The sequence below is a fragment of the Equus caballus genome, chromosome 5 (genome assembly GCF_041296265.1).
Source record: "Equus caballus isolate H_3958 breed thoroughbred chromosome 5, TB-T2T, whole genome shotgun sequence".
Lineage (NCBI taxonomy): Eukaryota > Metazoa > Chordata > Mammalia > Perissodactyla > Equidae > Equus > Equus caballus.
The window spans coordinates 47,455,368-47,478,876 of NC_091688.1; the positions used below are offsets into that span (position 1 = coordinate 47,455,368).

At 45.2% G+C, this 23,509-nt stretch overlaps 2 protein-coding genes across 8 annotated transcripts; both read right to left on the reverse strand.

The window, feature by feature from the left end:
- Window positions 1–6,065: 6,065 nt before the first annotated feature.
- Window positions 6,066–20,212, reverse strand: BCL9 (BCL9 transcription coactivator). Of its 7 annotated transcripts, none has more exons than XM_070267121.1 (7): window positions 20,072–20,212; window positions 19,006–19,100; window positions 17,405–17,594; window positions 16,390–16,489; window positions 12,059–13,706; window positions 9,951–10,211; window positions 6,066–8,392 (listed from the first exon to the last, which is right to left on the reverse strand). In XM_070267121.1, exons 1-7 carry the CDS (start codon window positions 20,122–20,124, stop codon window positions 7,311–7,313), a joined length of 3,429 nt encoding a protein of 1,142 aa, XP_070123222.1. In that variant the 5' UTR covers window positions 20,125–20,212; the 3' UTR covers window positions 6,066–7,310. The 7 variants fall into 7 exon arrangements, with proteins under 7 accessions (XP_070123222.1, XP_070123221.1, XP_070123219.1 ...); XM_070267120.1 differs by having other exon boundaries at window positions 6,066–8,428; XM_070267118.1 differs by having other exon boundaries at window positions 11,465–13,706.
- Window positions 20,165–20,356, reverse strand: LOC138924095 (uncharacterized). Its single transcript, XM_070267122.1, has one exon. It carries the CDS (start codon window positions 20,354–20,356, stop codon window positions 20,165–20,167), a length of 192 nt encoding a protein of 63 aa, XP_070123223.1.
- Between the last annotated feature and the right edge of the window lie 3,153 nt (window positions 20,357–23,509).

The window sequence follows — 23,509 nt, forward strand, 5'->3', positions numbered from 1 at the left end:
CTGTTCCCTTCAACGTCAACTGGCCTGATTGTCTTCATCTGTTCATTCCCTTTTCCAGTCCCTTATTTGTGTTGTCCCTCTGTGTTTCCCCCACCCCCAGCTTTATCATAGGGACCACCTCATATACCACAACCACTACAAAACCTTTCCTGGCCACCAAACTCACACTAATCCTTCCTTTCTCTCATTCATTTACAAATATTTACTGATCCCTCTTAGAATGCAGACACTATGCTAGATGCTAGTGAACAGGGATGAGCAAGAAAATTCGGTTCCTGACTTCATGGAGTGGGTGAGATAGAATAAATAATTGGTATAAGGGACAGAAACAACATGTTGTGATACAAAATGATGGTGTATGTGTGTGTTGGGGATGGGTGGGTATTTTGATGGGTAATCAGAAAAAGCTTCTCTAAGAACGTAGAAAATAAGCTGAGACCTGAAGGATGTGAAGGAGTGAGCCACTGGGAAAGCTGGAGTCAAGAGTATGCTGGCGCAAGGAACCAGTGTGTGTGAGTCCCGAGGCAAGAAAAGCTCACATTTTGGAGATACTGGAACTAGAACGGTTTGGCTGAAGCATAGCGAGAGAGGGGAGAAGAGCAGGAGGGGGAACTGGAGACGTGCCTGGGGCCTGGGAGGTCATGTTGGAGATCTTAGATTTTATACGAATTATACTGGGAAGCCATTATAGAGTTTTAAGGAAGGAATTGATGTATATGATCTATACTGTTTAAGATCACTCTGGCCACTCTATGAAAATAGATGGAAGGAGAGCAAGAGTGGAAGTAGAAGTTAAGAAACTAAATGTAATAGACCAGGTGAAAGATGTAACTTGAACTAGAGTGATGGAGAAAAGTTGATAGATTTAAAATGTTTTGGAAATAGTCATAAAAGGATTTGCTGATGGCTTTACATTCTTTATGTAAGAATGACTCCCACATATCCAACGTGAGAACCAGGTGGATGGATGTGTGTCATTTACTGTGACGGGGAAGTGGGGAATGAAGAGTAGACTTGGGGGAAATTCAGAAGTTTAGGACTTGTTAAGTTTGAGGTGCCTATAAGACACTCAAAAGGCAATATCAAGGTGCCAGTTGACTATGTGAGTCTAGAACTCCTCCAAATAGGCTGAGAGGAAGATAGAAAATCTAGAGTTACCAGCCTCCAGATGTTTCATGATTTGTGACTGGATGAATTAGAAGAGTAAGCAGAGGCAGAGGACCAAGCCTCGGGCATGTTCGTATGCTGATGGGAATGACCTAAAGGAAAGGGAGAGATTAATCCTACAGGAAGAGGGTCAGAGGTGTGATCACCAGACCCATAGCTTCATTCTCTGTGGTCCTAGTCTGTCTTTCTTGGAGAACTTAGTAATTATTTCAATATGGAATAATTTTAGTAATTATTTCAGCACGGTGGTGCTGAGAATATTCTGCAGTCACTGCTAGTACCATCTCTTCAGTTAGACGCAGGCTCCTTGTGAGCAGATTATGCTTTCCTTGTACTCCATTGTGACCAGCAGGTATGTGCTCAATGCTTCTTGATTAAATGGTCTTAAGACCTTCTTATACAAGTTCTTGCTAAAACCAGGGATTCTGTCCCACGTGTTAATGATCATTTCTTTCCTGGGCCAAGCAATGCCTGGTGCATACTTTGTATGGATGTGATCTTTGCATTTCCTTATTGATATTATTACACTTTTAAATAATAATGATTATATTTTAAAGGCCTTGCAGGCACTAAGTACAATATGAATGAAGAGAATTCTAGGGATTCCCCAGTTTCATTGACAAGGAAAAAACAAACTAATCTTCATGGCAGTATGTTGACATTTCAAAACTGGCATTTAATTATTTATACACCTTAGTATATTAAAGGTATATATACACTGTATAAGTAAATGTGTGTGTGTGTGTATAAAAATTGTTAATAGCTCAACTACTGACAGCTAGAATAGAGGACTTCACCAAAGCCTGGGAGACCTTTTGCAGTTTGGAGAACAAAATAAATCACAGGCATCCGTGATGCCCTGTAACCAAATACATTTTGACTGAACACAGTGGTGATGACTCGGTCTCTAGCAAGGTGCTGGGTCCAGCCCAACTCCATTTGATGCTGAGAACCGAGCAGCCAGAGGCCAGCACGCCAGACCTCGTAAGGCACAGCTGAAAGCACGTGCTTTGATCAGCCTGAAGCCTGGGGATGGGCAGGAGTCTCCAGGGAAAGCAGCTCACCGAGGAGCTGTGGGGTTTCTCTGTTGGGAGTGGGGAAAACCAAAGTTCCTGGAAGCTGGGTAAAGGTGGGAAACAAATACAGGGTCTCAGGAATCTTTAACAGAAAGAAACTTAGGCCATGGCAAGAAAAAAAAAGTCTTGAAAACTGAAATCCACTCTCAACACTAATGAATTAGACACTGAATACCACTGAGGTTTGTAAGTTCTTTCTGCTCTCGACCCTAGCTCCAGACATTGGAGAAAGGAAGTGGGTGGCCAGCTCAGAGCTGTGGGCAGGTTGTCCGGTATGAAGAAGCAAACCTTCTCACCACGCATCAACCCAGTCTCCCCGAGTCCTATCCCATGCCGTCTCCCTTGCCCCACCACAGTGAAGACCTGGACTTTCCTAGGGCTGGGTTTTTCTAATATGTTCTTTGGAACCCCAGGGACCTTAATAATTGCTTTGGGCTCTGAGGGGTATTTTGCAAGGAAGACTAAGTTCTTGTGTGTTTGGTGAAATAACTGAATTTTTCCATGCTTTAAATACGTGTGAGGAAATCATTCCTGAACCTTCTCTCTATCTTCTCTTCTATGATCATGTACTCACCTTCTTCCTCTAGCAGTGCTGGTTGCCAGGCACAACTAAGCACTGAGCCCGAAAGTTAACAGTGGAAGTGTGGTCACCTACAGGCAGAAAACAGATGGAGTCTGTTACAATAACCTGGATAAGAAGCCCTGTTAAAGAGAGAGAAACAATTTTTTTACGCAATTTTCATAGCGTACCTTCTTTTTAACCTAGTTTCTTATTTAACTCCCTCTGATAAAAAAATGTTTGGCCACAAACTGGTTTTTGTGCTTTATAAACTGTTTGCTTTAAATGTGTCATTAAAATTTTACCACCAAATTAAGATTCCGTGACTTTTCTTAAATATAAGTGTTTGGGACTTGGAAAAAAATGACTGGTCTGCATTAGAGAAAGTGGCAGTAAGTCTCAAGTTACTTAAACAGCAGGGGAAATACACCATTTGATGTTTTCTAAAGCAAAAGAAGAGTTTGTGAGTTTAAGCATTTTGTAGAATCAGCAGGTTTTTGCAAGTGATCTTCCTGTGGCTCTCTTGCCCCACCCCAGCCTATCTTCCACACCCAGGGCAGTAATCTTTCTGAAGAGCCAATCTGATCACCTGATTCCCTTGCTTAGAACTTTGAAGTTCCAACTCCTTCGTGGGCCACCGGCTTCTCCTGACCTGCCCTCTCTCCCCAGGCATTTCCACCTCCCGTTCAGAGCCCAGCCAGTTTCAACAGGCAGGACTTTGCTGCTCCCACTTCCTCTAATTGCCCCCTGCCACCCTCCACCCAGGAAATGTTCCTTCCTTCAAGAGAAAATTCAAAAATCACCTTTCTGTTGAGGCTTCGCTGTCCCTTCCTCTCTGGAACTCTGTCCGCACTTTGACTATGGTAAGGATCATATTGTACTGTAAGGATCAATTTATGCATGTACTTCCTCTTTCCAGCCTTAGCAGGGTTCTTCACACACAGTAGGCGCTCTAAATGGTTGCTCAATAAATGAGTCCTTGTGTTAAATACAGCCTCCCTCTCCTCTTAGCGCTTTGAAAGTACTCAGGAAAGAAAAAGGAAACGATTAAAGTGGAGACGGCTTCAACGAAACACAGCAACTACCCTCTTGGGGTCCCCCCCCCCCCCCGGCCACTGGGAAGGAGAAAGTAAGAATAAAGACCAGGATCCAAGCCCCACTAAAGCTGCTGTGATTTTCTTGTTCATGACAGCCAGGGCTGGCGACATAATTTATGGGGCACAGTGCAAAATGGAAATGTTGGGTCCCCTATTCAAAGATTATCAAGAATTTCAAAAGGTGACAGCAGAGCATTAAACCCAGCTTTGCATACCCATGAAGCTGCACAGGTTGCACACCCATGAAGCTGGCCCTGATGACAGCAAGAGACTAAGGAGGCTGGGAGAAACTTTAGATCAATTTTTTTAAAGAGTGGCTTTAAAATATGTAAAATTTTTGTTTTAAAATTTATTTTCTCATGCTTCACCCTTCATAAGACACCTACAGTTTGTTTTCATTTATAAGTGTAAATTCTTTAAAAAAGTAAATTACTTTATTTCACATTGTTTTAGGGGGAAAAAACCACATACTCTTTGCTAAAACTTAAATAATGCTATCATCCACACCCCACCACTTACCCCTGAAATGAACACATCATTACTGCATTTCTTCCATTCAATCCAAAATTTGGGAGGAGGGGTGGGGCGGGGGGACTGGCTGGGCTTCCCCAGGATTATGTTAACATGAAACATCTTTATCACCCTTTCACTGATTTTTTAAAAATCTTGCGTCGTTAGTTCTCCATGCAATAGCATCCAGTCTCTCAGATGTGATTTTATTTTATAGCATTCTTAGTAAATTAGAAATTGTTATATTTCAACTCCAAATGAAATTAGTTTATCAAATACCATTGTGATGAATTGTTGTTGGTATATGCTGATAATGTAAATGAATGAAGATTTGCAAAAGGGTCTTTTCAAAACTCAACTACTTTGCGATGGGTAAGCTGGTTTGCACTACTGCAAGTTCTCCAGCAGGGGGCCGAGCAAGGACTGCCACATCCCCAGCGTCTCCCAGCAGGGGTCCACCTGGTTCTTGCTGGCCAGTGTCCCTCCTTGGGACAGTAGCAATGGGACCACACACCATTAGTGACCACAGCGCTCTGAGGTGCAGCAGGAAGCAGGGCTGCCCAAGAAGCCAGACCAGTGGACAAATGCCAGGTCCCAACCTTCCTTAGTGAGGGCTCTCATCTCATGCTCCCTGTGCTTAGCTGTTTCCTTGTTCCCTTCTATATACTTCAAAGCCAGAGAACCTAGGAATATGGCTAAATTCATGAAACAAAATCCTCATTTTAGTGAGCACCTCCTCACTTTGGTTGTCTGGGGCTCATGCCACTGAGAAGACGGCTGCTGAAGGTGGAGGAGAACACGGGTATCAAAAACCCTTCTCCGAGAGAAAGAAACATTTACAGGTAAAACTCAAGCTGTGGAACCCCAGCAGGGCCCAATTTGTATAAGTTTGTCTGCAGATGACTCTGCATCTGCCGCTCCTCGCTTGGATTCTCTCACTGAAGAACAAACAGGCACACAGACGGCCACTCACTCAGCTGAAAACGCCTACAACTCAAAGAAGTGCACACACCAGAGCTAATCTAACTGCACAGAAACACCAACAGCTATTCCCTTAGACGCGGACCTTGCGGCATACACACTCATGTGCTGAAGGCGTGTGTGGTGGGAAGTGAACTGTGTGGACGGAGCAGGGCCAGCCAAGGGGACACTGGGCAGGCAGCAAGGTGGGGAGGCAGACGGACCACAGAAACACACGGACTGTCGAAACCCAGGATTTGCAGGTGTAGTAATATTTTTACCTTAACAAGATCCAGGGACATTTCATAGCTTATTCAAATGACTAAAAATATACCTTTGGCCCTCTTAATTACTTCACAGCAGTAAATTGGCTCTCACAAAAAAAACTCCTTTATTCACAAAAACAAAGACCATTAATTGCCTCTAGAGATAAAGGTCAGCAATGGGGACCAGGGCTGCCCTTGTGCCTACAGCTAGGATTTCATCACTGACATAGGAACAGTACAGGATCAGTCTACATGAGCAGGTCTTCCTCAATTCAAGGAATACGCTTCGTCTGCGCAGGCACTTTCGATACTTCCTCTAACCTTCACCTTCTGGATCGCCTCCAATACGAAGGTGCTATGCTGCTGGTCACACGGCAACTAATACGCCCAATACTAAACAAACAGGAATCCAAATGAACAAGAAAGGCAGTTCAATTTTGTAAGAAACAATATATTTTATTTTTTCTGACACCACAGCTCTGGTGAGTGGTTTTGTACCAAATTTAATGGAGGTTACACAGAACGTTTTACGCATGGGAGGGGGAGGGGAAGGAACCACAAAATAAAAAACAAAAACAAAATCCTGGATAGCTTTTAGCATCTGTTCCACTCCCACGTTAATAAAATTCACTTGGGAATTCCTCATAAAAGGAGAACAGAAAACGAGGTGGGCAGAGAAGGGCATGACGGGGAAGTAGAGACAAGGGAGAAGAAGACCATCGAGCATCCCAAGGACGGGCCTCTCCCTCCCGGAGCCGGGACGACGCTCGGCACAGAAGGCGAGGCTTCGCTAGGTTCATTTCCCCTAAATAACACCATGTATTGCAGCTGCCAAAGGGAAAAAGAGGAGGGAAGCAGGGGTCACCAGCGGGGGCACAAGGGAAGGAAACACGCTTAACCAAGGAAATGGGGAAGGAGAGGGGAGGGAAAACAAGAGAAAACCGTGAAGGCGGGTCTGCAGGTTGGGAGAGACGGACAGTGCTGAAGAGCCCTGGAACTGAAAACAAATGTCCTAAGCGTCATTATTTTTAAAAAGAAAAATTTCCCCCCTCCCCCCACCCCTCGCTGAACTTAGTTCCTTTTTTTGTGCTTTTCATTAATACTCTGCTCTGAGGTCGTAGTTTGGTTTTTCTATACACTGGAATTGAAAGAAAATAGTCCAAAGGTCTGAAGATGGATTCTCCACCTCAAGTAAACAGCCCAGCATTCCTGTTCTCCTCTTGTCCCAAAGACTAAAGTCTCTGCTAAAATCCCTTTTACAATATAGTACAGTACACAAAAAATGAAGCCCAAAGCAAAAACAAAACCAGAAAAGAATCCTGGGAGAAGCCAGTCCAAAGGACGTAAACATACAGAGAACGGTGCAACACATGACCGATGGCAATTCTCAAAGCACGGCTACAGATTCCCAAAAGTCGGTGCCATCATGGGATACCCAAGTCCACAAAAATAATTTTTAAAAAATAAATCTTAAAAAAAACACACCTGTTGATTAAATGAATAATTTGTTTTCAGGTAAATCCATACATTCTCGAGTTCCCCCCTCCCCCAAAGCAGCCCTCGGGTCTCTGTTCTCCTATTGCATGACCAACAGTACTCCTGGAACGCCCTCAAAGCAGCTCTCAGGACCTGGAATCTCATCTTGACAAGGGTCGGCACATCCAGTCTTAGCAGCTTAAAACATCATGTTTCCTGGGTTGCCAGGTCCTTGGCTAAATCCACCCATGCCCACGTCAGCGGCCATGCCCCGGGGCCTCATCTGTGGGGGGATCATGATGTTCTGTTGGGGTCCCATCATGCCCTGCATGGACATCATCATGCCTGGAGAGCCCACAGGCCCAGGGTGTGTGTAGAGCCCAGCAGGCCCCCGATCCTTGCCAGGAATCATGCCCACAGCAGCAGCTGGATTGCTCATCAGGGTGGGCTGGCCAGGCATTGTAGATTGTGCTGGTGACATCATCCGATGGTGAGGTCCCATCATGCCTTGCTGGAGAAAGGCTGGTGGTCTCATTGGGTTGTGGCCTGGCATGGATGGAGCTGTACCAAGAGGGATGTCCGGAGTTCCCACTGGTCCTGGACCTCCCATGCCAGGTAACGCTAGTCCCATTCTGGGGGCTTGTTCACCCATCATCCCCTGCATGTGCGAAAACCCAGGTCCAGGACCCTGGGGCTGTTTACGGCCTGGGACTTCCCCTCGAGGGAAATATTGCAGTGTCTGGCTAGGCTTCTCAGATGGAATAATGCGAGACAGATCGAACTCAGGTATTCCGGTGGCTCCAGGTCGGATGACCTCCTGCAGATCTGGGTCTGTAAACACTGAAGGCATGCTGTTCCCCAGGACAGCGAAGGAGTCAGGAGCCCCTGGGCCTCCAGGCTTGCAAAGTGCTGCATCTGCTGAACTTTGGGGCAGGTTGCTGGGACGGCCAAGGGGGCCTTCTCCTGGGAAACCCATACCTCCTGGGAAGTTGCCCTGCCCCCCACTGGGGCCATTGTGAGGGAACGGGACCTGCTGTGGAGGAGACTGTACTGGAGGGAAGCCCTGGGGGAAACCCATCCGTCCTTGAGGTACCATTGGAGGTTCCTGGGTCCCATGCCCCATGATAGGATTGTGTGATATCAAGCCAGGCCCCATTGGGACCCCATGAGGAGGTATGCTGGGTCCCATGGCATTCGGAGAGGGCATCTGATTGGAGTGAGAAAGTGGCTGGGTCATTCCCATTGGGCTGAGGGTTGGCATCGGAACCACGGGGTTAGGACCTGAAATTCGAGGATTCTGTGTATTAATGCCCATTCCTAGAAAAATAAAGATATCAAAGGAATCAACTTAACCAAAAGTAACTCAGAAAAACTATAATAAATCAAATAAACAAAAAAATTATTGTGCATCAAATGTGCATGGTACTATACTGGGGAAACACCACACACAATCCTGCCCTCAATAAGATAATACAGTTTGAGGCACACAAAGCAACAGCTCTACAAGACAATATATTATTGAGTCTTAAATTGTATGACATAAGAGTGTGAAGACAGCTAGGAAGAAAGTCTCCTGTGTGAAAAGTTACAAATTAATATGCAAATGAATACAGTCTTCTTCACTGAAGACACTTAACATAGAAGAAAACAATTTGTCTGAATGACTTAAGTACGGTCCTTTTTGGAGAAAGAGGATTAATCAGTCTCCCAAGTCCAAGAATCAGAAACAATAACACTAAGGAAACCAAACATGCCTTTTCCAATCAACATTTGGCATTACCACTTTATACTGCCTCATAGAGGGAGCACTTCCATCTCTAGGTTGTATAAAATGTTAAAGAAATGATAACTTTTAATGCAAAAAGAAAGCACACAGGTTCTACTCTAGTCTCTGGGACATTTAAAGGTTTGCTCTCTAAGGAACTACTACTGAGTATGGCGAGGATAGTGCTCGTGCTGTCCAGAGAGCATGTTCTAACTGGATTAGGACTGCTGATAAATAAAGAGTATTTCTAACAATCAGAATGGAATTGGAACCAGAAACCCATGCTGAAAAGTCATGGTCTCTTTGCTGATCACCTTCACCAGCCCAGATCATTTCCTGTTAGGGAGATTTGGGGGTTAGGAGGTGCAAAAGTGAAAAAGCGCAGAATGAGCAGGGATGAGAGGTTTTGTTTGTTTTTTTGCTGAGGAAGATTCGCCCTGAGCTAACATCTGTGCCAATCTTCCTCTATTTTGTATGTGGGTCACCACCACATGGCCACTGACGAGTGGTGTAGGTTGCTGCTCAGAAACCAAACCTGGGCTGCCTAAGCGGAGCACACCAGATTAAACCACTAGGCCATGGGGCCAGCCCCAGGGGAAGGGAGGATTTTATCATCTATCTAGTCCTAAAGAAAGTGCTTCTCTAGGAAGTAGGGGCTTTCCACTGTCTGAAATCCTGTGGCTGCTTCTGGTTTGAGGCTGCCCTTTCAGGAAAATACTTGAGAACTAAAGGCATTCCAATCACCATGTTAAAAACAAACTTTCAGTATTGCACCAAGAGGACCAAAAAGAAAGACCATCTAGGCACACAGAAGCATCATAACTTCTATAAGGAAACTAAACACTATAAGGAAACGTGCTTTCTTATAAAGAAATACTGAATCAGCAAATAAAAAATTATCATTATCTTCCTCTAGTCCAGACACTTTAATTCTACTGAAACTAAACTTAGATGGGACACTTTTTCAACTCTTGAACTTCTACCTATTGAGGTCTACGGCCATCGAAAAAACACTTCAAGAAGTCTCTCTCTTGTCTAGCACTAACTCCGTATCCTATCTTCCTGATTTCTTACCTGGCATATTATTCATTGATGGCAAGTTGGGAGAACGAGCTGGAGGGGAGTCGTCATCTGAGCTGGCCACAGTCTTGATGGCATCATGGTATAACGGGGTAGAACTGGGCATTGCAAACTTGGACATTCGAGACATCATAATAGACAGTGGGTTCTGGGAAAGGGTCGGCTCTGGAGGCATGGTGTAAGGTGTACTAGAGGGAAGACTTCCGGGGATATTCACAGAGGCAGACTGGCTGGCTGTAGGAGGTGGGGGGCCACCTAAGAGAAGAAAGCAAGATAAAACATAAACGGGCAGGGAATTAGATTCCTCTTGAAGGCTATTGGGCCTATGATCATGAACTTGCAAGGCCAGGAATGAGAGAGATGAACAAGAACGTGTTATTAGACCCAGGACACGAATCATCAATCTTCTAGTCAAGCTCCGTGTGTGTGCAGAGGGAGACCACAGCGTGATATGGAGGTGATGGCTCAGCAGATGGGAAGACAAACACACCAAGAATACGTTAGAAATATTATGTCAAGCTTGAGAAAAACATGGTTTATAGACAACTATTTCACTGAAAAGAATGTGAAATGAAGGCATGTCTTTCCCTTGCCAATCACAATTCAAAATTTGACTCAGGCACTAGCATGCTATGAAGCCAGACTAGCGATGAGACCCCAGGTAGTAACCATATCACCCTACACATGCTCTTGATTAATTTCCACAACCAAGATATTTGAACTAAAAAGTCTGAGGGGGCTGTTCCACTGTACTGCTTTAGTGAACTGCTGCCCAACAGAGACAGGCACTTTAGCTTGGAAGGATAAATCTCCTATTTGATTCTGATTCTAGTGTTTCTCAAGTGGAGACAGCACGGACCTAGTATTTATACTTCAGTGCTCATCTTCCACTGACCACCTCTGGGCCCATTCACAAAACCACCATCATCAGTGAGAGTTTCTCCTAGGACGAAAATACTAATAAATTGTAGCTTATCTGTGAGAACAGCAGTCTACCACAGAGAAGGTTTTGGTAATTGTTTTATGGTCAACACGTATTTACAAGAACCACTCGAGTCGCTCAGCAGCCTCCCCTCTTTGCCGGGGATTACACTCAGAATCTCTTGAAGTGAGGGCAGCCCCTTGAAGTGGGTGGTTTTAGAATTTAAAGAAGCCACATTTATCCACTGTTAAGACTTTTTATTTCATCAACATGTGTTCACTGCACAAATGTAAATTATTCTGTGAAATGACACATATTTCCCATTTTCCCTCTTCCTTTTAGCAGTCCTGTCTGACAAACATATTCTGCACTAAGAGCCCGTGTATCTGTCCCAGGATCAGACACTTGTGCATAACCCCATGGAAGTACTGATTATGCACCTTGCCACAAATACGTCCATCTCAGCAAAGGCCGCCTCCTCTGGTTGCATAATCAAGTTAGGACACCAATTTTCTTAAAGTAAATAAATCAGGCTTTTGCAATCTCCAGCTACAAGATGCAACTGTGAGGATGCAAGCATACTGACCTGACTCTACACTTCCCAGCATGGCTGGGGAGGCCATAGTGAGGGGTGCTTTATGATTTGGAGGGATCCCGGGACTCTGAAGGGGAGGTTTTGGAGAAGAGGTCCATCCAGGTGATGGGGCAGGAAGTGATGGAGACTTGAGGTGAACAGGCGAAGCAGCAGCAGACCCCAAGACAGGGGGGGACTTAATGGAAGCAGCAGCAGCTGGGCCCGCCAGCATGCCTGCCAGCTGCGATGGAGTCTGGGGGGACTTGAGGTTCCCCGAGGGTGAGCCCAGCATTGGTGACTGGACTTGGCGCATCGTGGGAGATTTCAGAGGGTTAATGCCTGGGGAATGCACCTGGCTGCCTGCCACAGATATATCCAAGGGCTTCCGCCCCAGGCCACGCTGACCCGGAGGAGCTGTGTTGAGGCTAGTGGGGTTACTGGAAGGGTTGAGAGGTAGTGGTGGCATATGACTGAGCCGGCTGTTAGTCCTTTGGTCGGGCCCAATTGATTCTCTGAGATTCCGCAAGCCACTGTTGCTGCCTGGACCCTGAGACATGGGAAGGAATGGCCTGGGGCCCATGCCATACTCTTGCTGAGGGTGCTCACCAAATGGCAGGGGCACCATCTTCTGCTGAGCTGGCAGCATGTCTGCGCCACCTGGGCGTAATTTCATCATCTCCTCAGGGCCCGCCCCAGCCTCTCTCATCTTCTGAGGTATCATCTGAGAGTTAGATCCCATGTTGACGTTTAGACTGACATCTCCTTTCATCCCACTAGGAACCATCCCAAACTCAAGTTCCCGACCAGGGCCCATCTGTGGGGGCATTCCTTTTGGAAAGTCACCCCTGGAAGGACTCAGAGGGCCTTCAACTGGTATTCGAGGGAAAATGGGATTACTCCCAGGCTCCATGTGTCGCTGGGAGCCTGGGATCATCCTATTCATCTCCATGCTGGGCCTGATGCCTTCCATACTCATCCCTGGGGGGAGACCCAGCTGTTTCTCTGCCAGCTGCTGTTGAAACATCTCTTCAGACAATCCTTGGGGGTTTGGGAAGCGTTCCCCTCGGCCAGGACCACTGAAGACACCCTGGCCAGGTGGGAAGTTTCGACCATCTGGGATTTTTGGCACATCATCTGGCCAACTGACTCCGGAAAGACCTGGTCTAGACGCCGGGTTGGGGACATTTGGCCCCTCCATTTCAGAGTTTATCATTCCTGCAAATCCAGGGAGGCGCATCTGGCTCCCTGGAATGTTGGGGTGGGGAGCCATGCCCCTCGGGGGTAGAGAATGTGGCATGTTGATCCCATCAGCAAACGGCTCTGCACCCCCAGGTCCCCAGCCTTCACTGGGAGTCATCTGGTACGGAGGGGGAGGCCCTCGGACCACTCCCCGAGGCCCATGCTGATGGACCATCATGTCCTGGAGGGAGCACTGCTGTACCACCACTTGTTCCTGCTTTCTCCTCTTCTCTTCATAGAACTCCTGCTGCAGTTTCAGCCAGGCTATCTGCTCAGGGGTCATATGATCCAGATGGTCGGGTCCTATGGGCCCAGACTGGGAGTTCATGGAAGGCGGAACCATTTCATCTGGAGAAAAGGGCATATCTCTATGTCCTTGAGGGCCAAATGGAGCTCCCACATCTGTCCGGGGCCCAGGTCCCTTACCTAGGCTTTGGGATTGAGCCATCATGGCCTGTATTGGCCCTTCTGGTTTTTTCTGAGGTCCGTCTAATACCCCAGTATTCTGCTGGGGTCCCCCACTTTGTCCTCCTGTGAATTCTTTTTCATCAGGAAAAAGCATACGTTGGATATCTCTGAGTGTTTGTAAGGAGCGTTCCCGGTGTTCCAGCTGCTCCTGAGACAGTCCATCGGGGTTCTCTCCCAGCGTGGGGGGCTCTCCACTGGACACTGGTGGAGGCGGGGGTGCTTTGGGATCTGCTGAAGAGCTATTGCTCCCCTGGGAGACAGGGGTCACTGCTCGGTTGTTGGGCGTTGAGTTTGGCCCAGTACCGTCTGGAGGCAGCGGAGTGGAGCTGGCAGGGCTGCCTACAGAAGGAATCAGTTTGTTTTCTACCCCAGGACTCTCCCTGTCCAGGGGCCGTGGGGGTGCGGCAGGCTTGGGTGCTGGTGCCGGAATGGGTGGAGTTGGCTGCAGTCTGCTATTCTGGGAAGAATTCTGGTCCTGGTTGGCTGGAGCTGGGGGCTGCTGTGGGAGAGGTTTCGGATCATTCCGGAGGGCAGATATCTGTGTGTTCTAAAGATAAATGAGATTTTAAAAAATCATTGGTAAATTGAATAGAAGGGCAATTAAAAGAGCAAGATATGTTACAAAGGACTTGTCCCAGTCACATAAATCTACACTGACAGTTGCTGTAGAAATTGCTCATGTACAACCCCACTTTGGACATGCAGACATTTTGGTTTTTTTCTTCCACTTTACTGTCAAATGGCATCCTCTTTCCCTTGCTGAAGATTAGGTTTCAATAACTTTATAAGCATGCCAGGGGAGAGCCACTCTGCCTAAGTGAATACATCTGAGTATTTATTTCGAGGAACAGGTTTGATATCGCATGTCTACTGTGTGTTTCTGATTCAGGGAGAGATTAGTTTCTTGGTATGTGGGAGGCTGTACCTAACACCCTTCTCTTTTCCCCGAAAGCACAACTGGGTATGTAGACTTCTCATTGTCAATCATATGGTCTGATGTTTTCAACTGAAAGAAAAAGTACCTGTCACTTCCAGCTCTGTGCTCTACCAGCCGGAGGCAGCAGGTAAGGCCGTTCCGTGTCAGTGTTGCCTCTGGCATGGTGACTACCACAGACTCCTCTCCTTGAGTTTCCAGGGGGCCTGACATCTCCGGTTTCTGTTTTCAGTTTGCGATCACTGATTCCATATTTGATAAGAATTTGTACATTAACTGGAGTAAGATAATCTGCAGGCAGGAAGCGTCTGTGGAGAAATCTGAGGCTATCTAGCTCATGGTGTCTCTTGATCTATTCTTTCCAATAGACAGCAGACTGCCCTTTTTACAGGCTGGGTGATGGCCTTATTATTATTAATTAAGTACTCACACTCTACTAAGTCCTGGGTAAAGGCACTCACCTACAAAGGGTGACATGGATGCTGTTAGTGTTTGGAAGAGGGATGTCTATGTTCTAGGTCTAAACCTTGGAACTGCTAAAGGGACTGAAGAAGGGAGGGTACTGAAGACAAAAGGGCTCAGCCTACAACCTCCATCTCAGGGATCTTTCACCAGCCTGCAGGGAGCTGCGTGATCCCTTTTTGGGTCCTACCCTGTTCATTTGCTCCTACTTGTTCACTTAATCCAGTCTGTATTTCCAGACCTATAGGGCTCTCACTTACCTCCCCACCTACTCTCCGGAAAGTTTACCTGTGTACAAATTTGTACACGAATCATTATATGTATCCCTGCATAGGAACAGTCTGTTGCATGAACACAAAGATGTATCTTTGAGGATTCACATTTGGTGAATACGGATATGTTTCACTTGCAGGCATCCAAGCACATATGTCTGCAGGCAGAGATGGGTGTGCGTAGGACTGGCTGAACCTGTATGACTCTGAATAGTCAAGCTGTCTTCTGTGTCCCTGACCTCTTAGCTGGAGTGTGGAGGTCACCTTAATTTTCCTTCCAGTGCCATTTGAAGTTTGGTTTTGTTGGTCAGATTCTGTCTGTTTGGCGGGGGTGCGCACTGATTTCATATAAGGTGAGCATGACAGAAGAAAACAGTTTGGTACTACCCTTTTAATTTTAGATTTGGAGCAATGGTGATTTGTCTAGTCCCAGTTCCCTCCTTAACTCATTTTCTGATTTCATTTTAGTACCAGAGAAGGCGCAGGTGAAAACTGAATTAAGATTTGTCATTAAGTCAATAAAATGTTGGTTTGAGTTGCAATGTACCCTGTGCATTCCAGGACAATAAAATTTTTAAATATACATATTCTTTACATACAAATTAAAATATATATACATTTTAAATATTATATAGATCCATCCCCTACCCTTGAGTAGCGGAGATGTAGGAGGAATGTGAAATTCCTTTTCTAAGTCTTGGGAAGCCCAAGCTCTGCTATGTCAACAGAGAAGGACTTTACTGGTACACAACATAGAATGTCATCTAGTTTATCTTGAATTGTCACTTCAGCCATTTATTGTTATTTAACTCTTCCCATGTTTAAGACTCATCCCAGTATTAGATTTTATGCTTCCTCAAAGCAGGGACTGTGTCTTGAACCTCTTAGTGTCCCCACAGCATTCAGTGCAATGCCTTGACAATGCCAGACCCAAGAAGTACCTTTGGTTCAATTTGAAACATTACATGTATTAAAACAACCATTGTGTGATTTTTCTAATGTAGTTTATAGAGTAAGTAGGAGATTAAGTTCCAAATAGGAAATAGACTAACATTTATTATAATCTTAGAAATACCAAGCTATTAAAAGCATTCAATGGTCCCCTCAATTTGAAATAAATAAGAATCATTTTGAAAGTCACTGACTCTCTAATTATGGTATTATCAGCATGTACTCCAGTACTGTAGTTTTGGTTGTTACTTTTTTCTCTGTTCTTCAACTCAAGATTGTTTGTTAGTTTCTTAAAACCTGCTCGGTACACAGGGTCTGAATTCAGATTCTCCCAGAGATGGTTACACGAAGAAAATCCTAAGATATCTATATAACTCCTTTTTTATTTTGCACCCTTTCCCTCCTAGTAATTCATCAACAAGCAGCATGCTAGTAGAAAAGACCAGTACAGTGTAATATGCCCAAAGCTACACAATGCAAGAATTAGGTTAAAGGCCCAGAATGTAGCTCACCCATCAAGACTATCTCCCTGTCAATGAAATTCACCTTCTCCCATCCTTACAGTCACCATAGAACCTTTAAACCATTATGCCATTTCCAAAATGACGTACCAGAGGGGCTGTACTTCTCTCTGTCTTGCTGTTGGAGATGTTCTGGATGTGGAAAGAGACAATAGTTTCAACCTGGCCCTTCAATACAGCTTCTGCAGCTCTGCAAAGACGGAAGAGATGCACACACTCAGACTTGTTGCTATCTCATTAACTGTAATTCCAAAGCATTTAACCCCAGACTGAACTTATAAGAGAGAGGAAGAAATGTAAAGAACCACCAGAAATACTGAACGAGAAGAAATTAAGAGAAACAGGTTTTCATCATTTGTGTCTATCATTTACCATCAAACTTCTGAAATGAAAAGATAGCCATTAGCAAATCTCAAAAGAGGCATTAAAAAAAAACCCCAAGATTTTCCCCCTCAAACCAATCCACCGTGGTTGGTGTTTTATAGAGAATCCTGGTTCAAAATCCCAGCCTGAGAAGAGTGAACACAAAACCTCACAACATCTAATGATAATCTAAGGATGTCATGATTCACTCCGTATCTTAACTGAAAATTCTGAAGTGAGGAAAAATGTCAGAGAACTGTATGCAGGGTATTCATATTTTATAAACAAATAAATAAGTAAAAATCCATAGATCCATCCATCCACCAAAAACATACATACCAAAATATTCACAGTAGGTACCTCTGTGAATTCCAGAGATTTTTTCTTTTTATTTATATTTTCTAATTATTCTAAAATAGACATGTAAAAAAGAACACTAAGTTGTCATTTAAAAAGTATTAAGTTGCAGAAAAGTGTGCATTGTGCAGTCAATCCCTTTTGTATGTAAAAAAGATATATATGTATATTTGTATAAGCACACAAAGTTTCCAGAAGGAAAGCCAAGGAAGTATCATCAGTGGTTGGCTCTGAGGAGTGAGGGTGGGGAGGTTTTATATTTTATTTTACCTCTTTCTGTACTGTTAACGTTAAGTGATAATAATACAAGCGGGCAATGGGAATAAGAACTTAGGTGCCCAAACACATGAGCCATGCCAACAGCAGGACACAGTCACTGACTTACTTATTTGCCATCTCAGTAGAAAAGACATACACCACTTTGGCGGGAGTCTTCTGAGCAGGTGTGGGATCTGGGGCAGTAGTCTGGCCATGAGAGGGGGTGGAAGACCTGGGCACTGTCGCATTTGACGGGGTCATCGAGTGTGGTGTGTGCTGGGAGTCCTGGGACTTTATGTGGTCAGCAGAATTACATTCTAAAAGAATGAAGAGACTCACGTCATAGAAAGAATAAGACTCTTTCTTCTGCCAGCATTTACAGCATCACAACACAAACCCACCTTGAGAATTTCAAGGAAGAAATACCTTGCTAAGAGGAAACCTCTTCTACTCATAAAAATTCAAATACGCTTCTCCCTAAATGACTTGTTAGAAAGCACTCTTCCCCCACCTCCTCACTGCTCTATTACGCGTCCCTCAGGTATGAGTGTACATGTCCCTCCTTTCTGCAAACCTTTGGAGAACCTCCTGGGCTAGACTGGATGTCCCTGCTGGTTGAACCCATAGCCCCCTACTTCTCTTACTTCAGCATTTATCAAACTTTATTGCAATTGTTCAGTGATCTGCTGTCTAGGAGTATTCAAATCCTCGAGGACAGCAACTGTATTTGTCCTGCTGACCACGGCACCCCCGGCACCCAGCACAGTGCTGGCACTCAAGACAGGCCTCCCACCAACACCTGAGGAAGCAAGGAGGGGGCACAACCACCCAGGTTTTCATTTCTAATTTGGGCTGGGGAATCACGCTTCCACTCCTAGAATACCAACTTTGCATTCTGGCCTACAGTTAAGATTTTTGGACAAGGAGGAGAAAAGCCTAAAACCACAGCCATTGGTCCCATGCTCTTCCTGGCTCACTCCATTCTGGTCTCTACCACATGCAGTTGCTCATTCCTGCCACACTGAAATCAGCTGTGACAAACCTGGACTAGTTCCAGGGCTTCCTCCTGTGTCTACCACTCTGGCAACCAAACAGCACAAAACTTGTCTTAGAGGATTAATCTGATGGAGAAGACGCCAGAAAAACTGCTCCAGTGTGCACCACTGGCATAGACAAACTGGAGCTACTGGCTTGATACTGAAGTACAAATAGCACAGAGGCCAGAAACATCCATGAGAACATGGTTAAGGCTGTGGAACATCCCACGACCCCTAAAACACTTGTATCCACAAAAGGAATAACTCCTCAACAAGGTGGTTCCAAACTATTCTTTGGTTAGTGGGGAAAGGAGAGGAAATAGTTCCATCTTAAACTGTGAGAACTCCTGCATCTGATACCTACTCTCCCCACTTGGCTGCTATTAGGCTCTCCAGCATCCACCAATGCAGAGGCCTTCCCTCAGGCGTACCTACTTCCCTCTGAGTCTCAAAGATCTTATAGACATACCTTTAATGTCAGAGTCATCGTTTGGAGTCCCAGGATCTCTCTGATCAAAGGAGTCGGCGGAAATACTTCGCTCCCTTTTCCCCTTGCCCTTGGCACCATTTCCAGCCCCATTCTTCAGCCCCATGCTCCCACCTGGGCCAGGGAGTGCTTTAGGGGTATGGCCCCCACTCTTGGAGTCACAGGGGGATGGCTGGGATTGGCTGGCTGAGCCCCCCTGTTTACCCTGATTGGAGAATTTGGAATCCAGCTGGGGGTTTCCAGATGGGGACATCACTGTAGGGGGACGGACCATCACCTCCTGCTTTGACTTAGGGCTACTAAAAGAGACAAATAACAAAGGGAGATCAGACACTGGATATAGCTGGTCAGCACAAACCAGGCAGAAGCAGTTTCTATCGTGGGTCAAGGAGACCTGGAAGACTATGGAACCATCCCACATTTCACCTCAGCCCCTTGCCTGTTCCCCCCCCACCCCTGCTCCCATCTCAGAGCTATTGACAGAGAGGAAGATCAAGCAGAGTGGCCTGCCAGGTCTCGGGAACCCTAGAGTCACATGGGGAACCATCTCTAGGGCTTCTGTCAATAAAGGACAACGGTTTCTATGTACATGGAGAAGTGACTCTCACACTAAGACTAGCTCAGAGTAAACAAACAGGCATCGTTAAGATCAAAATACTACCCATTCCCCTGGCTGATGACAAGGAACAGCTGTAACGAGAGCCTGGCTTCCCTGCTGGAAAACACAAGCAGGTCCAGGAGAGCATGAGGAAACTGCTGGTGAGTGGAGGTTAAGGAAACCCTCCAGGATATGAATCCCCCAACAAGCAGGGTCACACCAGAGCAGAGACACTAACCACTGCCCCCAGGGGAGGAGGAAAAAATTCTTTTAAAACGTCAACTTAAACAATGCAGAACGGAGGAAAAAGCTTTCCAGTGGGAGTCCAGGGGCTGGTGTTTTAGTTCTAGGACCTCAGGCCTCCTCACTGTTCCAGGCCTCGGTTTCCTCATTTGCCAAGTTTAGCACATTGTACTGGGTGGTCTTTCAGGGGTGGGAAAGAGGAGTGCTCAGGGAATGACAGACAAAAGAACAACAAAGGAAAACGCTAACACAAACTCTGGTGGCACTACAGCCTGTTTGCTATTCTATTACTATTTACTTGTCTATTTTCTCTTCTTTTCCCCATTTGGGTCTCATTTGCCTCTAATTCAAGATATTGTTCCACCAATGAGGGTTCATGGTCCACCTATGACACCCCCAGGGGCAGCTGGAGCAGGCCCTAGCACTTACCTCTGTGTGTTTCCTGACGGAGAGTTCCTCACTTTAGGGTTACTGGAATGCATTGATTGAAATCCTGAGCTTGCAGTCACAAACAGGGACAGCTCACCGAGTTCCTCTCAGGCTGCAGCAGAAACAGCTGCTCAGGGCAGTGGCAGCAGGTGCGTCCCTTAGCGCTGGCCACCTGTATGCCTTTTTCCTCTTTGTTTTTCTCTGCTGTGGAAGTGGGTCCTTTCCCCTTGTGGCTCCAGCATTCTCTGGGTGTGTGCCTCCTGCTGCCAAAGGAAAATCTCGCATCTCCAGGGCACACTACAGGAAAAGGCCACCCAAAAAAAGTTGGGAGCAAAAACACAGAGATATAAAACACCCTTACAACAGGATCACGGTTAAAGCACTAGCCAGCACGACAATGCAGCAGCTAGATCATTCCTCAGCTTCCATCAGGGTTAAAGGAAAGGGTGATGTTCACATTCTGGCCAAAAGGCACTGGTGCTAAAGCAGCTGAAGAGTGACTAAGACTTTCTGCCACGCACATAAGCCTCCCACCCAAGCATCATGTACCAGGCATCTGTAAGCAGACGAGAGGCACGTTTTTATCTGCAGCCATATATTCTCCCTCACATTTCTCTACTTCCGAACACAAAACCCTCAAAAACTTGAGTTTCTCTTTTTCCAAAACAATGCTTTGAAACCACCAGGTACTCCAAATCCATAGCAACTATCTGGTGTTTCACCTCTGATGGCTAACAGTGGCATTGAAATGAAACCAGCCCATCCCAATATCAAACCATGAAACAAACTCATCTATGTTTATATTCTCAGGGCCTCAGGGTGGGGAGACATTAAAGGAGGTACTTCTGAAATCAACTACTGAGCCAATACCAAATATAATCAGTTCTGCCCCCTGACTGCTATGATCTTTCTATTAAATTATGCGGAGTATGTGTCTTGCATTCTCACTGCTTAATGACAAGGACTGTAGGCATGGGTAAGCATGGGAACGATCCATAAAGTTGAAGGTGAAAGAACATCTTTGAAGGCTAAGATATTTTTTGAGCCAATCTGCAAGGCCAATTTGAAGCATAAAGGTCAAGAAAACATTCCCAAACCTAGCTAGGGAACAAATGAGGAAGCCCTTGATTTAGGGAGGCCTGGACTAGTTCAGGGAAAACCAGACATACTTTCAGTCACTGCTCCTTCCAGGGCAGTTCCAACATGGTTTTCTTGTGACCACTGTCCCCTCACCTCCCTCCCACCTTCTGGTATCTTCCCGATGGCTACAGGACTGAAGGAAGAGGACATCAGACACAGGATTAGTGGCTAAAGAATCAAAGGGAGTTAGAAGCTGTTACAGCTTACATCAACTTTGAGAGACTTGAGAACTGGACTAAAATTGGGAGGAAGAGTTATATTCTAGTTTTGACAGAGAATGATTATTGTCAAGTGTTAAATGTCTATTTCTTCATTTAGAAATTTGCAATAGTCCCAGCTATTTTACCTGAGACACTGAAAGGAATTTATGGACGTTCTGAGTGCACACAATTACATTTTTCTCTTTTTAAATAAAAAAGTCAGGAAAAAGAACTAGAATAAAATGTTATGGAATGTTTCTATGCTGACCTGAGGAGAAAGCTCCCTAAAAAACATTTTGGTCTTGATTATATTTAAGGTGGTATTTTTATCCCACACCACCTGTGGTTTTTTTTTTTTTTTCCCAGTTTAGACCATAAAATTGATTGTGGTTGTCAAGTTTGACATACACGATCATAAACCATTTTGCAACCTCTCTAAACATGAGGAATCACTGGTAAAACAGAAGCAGCAAATGAATCTTGTGTGGACAAAGCCATCAGAAAACATTTACCTCAGGAAAAGAAAAGCAGCTACCATCTATACAGTCCCCTTCTGCAACTTCTTCTGGTACTTTCTGCCTGCATCACACATTCTAGCACTCAATCATGTTGGAGTAAATAGTCCTACTCATATATTTTATCTCCCAATGAAGACTACATTCTTTGATGACAAGAACCTTGCTTTAAAGTTCTTTGGTTTTTCCAAAATGCTCAGCACGAAGTACTAAAATGTGGTTGGATCCTCAGTGACTTATTCAGCTTCTCCCAGAAAAGAAACACCTGGCATGTGTGGTGTACTCATCTTCCAAAGGATCTCAAAACACACTACAAATATCAAATCACTTCAGATGCCAGGCCTTTCTCATGAGCTGGTAGCAAAGATTATTTCTAGTAATAATACTATGAACATAAAACACTTTTATTTTCAAAGTACTTCTACATACAGTTTCTCATTCTCACACTTTGTCCAAGCTTGATCAACAGGCATTATTACAGATGAATGGAGGGAGCACAGGCACGTGGATGGCTTCTCCCAGGCTTCCAGTCAGTGCTCTCTGACCCTGCTCTTTCCCCTAAGCCACCTCCTTACCATTACTTTACACGTAGAGAGACAACACAGAAGGCTGTAACAAGCATGTGGGCTCCCCTAGTGACAGAGAATCAAACCCAGGTTTTTCAACCCCAGCCATTACATATCAAGTGCTAAGCACTCAGGTTAACTATTACTATGACCACTACTATTCTCTAGCAAGCTCCCTCGCCTATCTGCCTAATGTCATTTTGTACCTTCTCCAACTGTCACCTGCCTCCCTGCCTAATTCAAGGCAGTTGTTGAAATCAGTCACCCTAGCTTTAGCCTTTCTGACCTTAAAACAACTGAGCAAAAAAATCTGCCAAGTATCTTATCATATAGTCCCAAAGAATAAAATTAGGCTCTTTAGCCCCTACGCTTGCAGGCTAATGCTGAACTGTTTACCTTTAAGGACTGGAAAAGATCTTCCACAGAATGGTTAACTATAGCTAGAGATAGATTTTCCCCCCCAATACAGCTAAATCTCCTAACTGCTTAGATCTATTTATATAATGTTTCTCTCTTTTCTGAAATAATACTTAAAACTATGTGTCCAGCACTCTTCTAAGCACTATCCATACCTATTAACTCATTCACAACCCCTAAAGGCAAGCACCTCTACTATCCCTATTTTACAGATGTGGAAACTGAGGCTCTGAAATGTTAAGTAATTTTCCCAAGTAAGTTGAGTCAGACCCCAGTAAGTGGTAGAGCTGGTGCTGGGCCAGCACTCTGACTGTGCTCTTCATCACTGTAGTGCCTGTCAGAGTAGGAACATGGTGGACAAGGTGAGCTAGTACATATCAAGTGCTAAGCACTTGGGTTAACTATTACTATGACCACTACTATTCTCTAGCAAGCTCACTCACCTGTCTGCCTAATGTCATTTCATACTTTCTCCATCTCCAACAACCACCTGCCTCCCTCTCTCCTCACTTCCAGGGCATGGTCCGGCCCAGGAATTAACAGTAGAGAAATCACCAGGCAGGATGTCCTCACCACCAAATCTGCAAACCTGTTCTTATC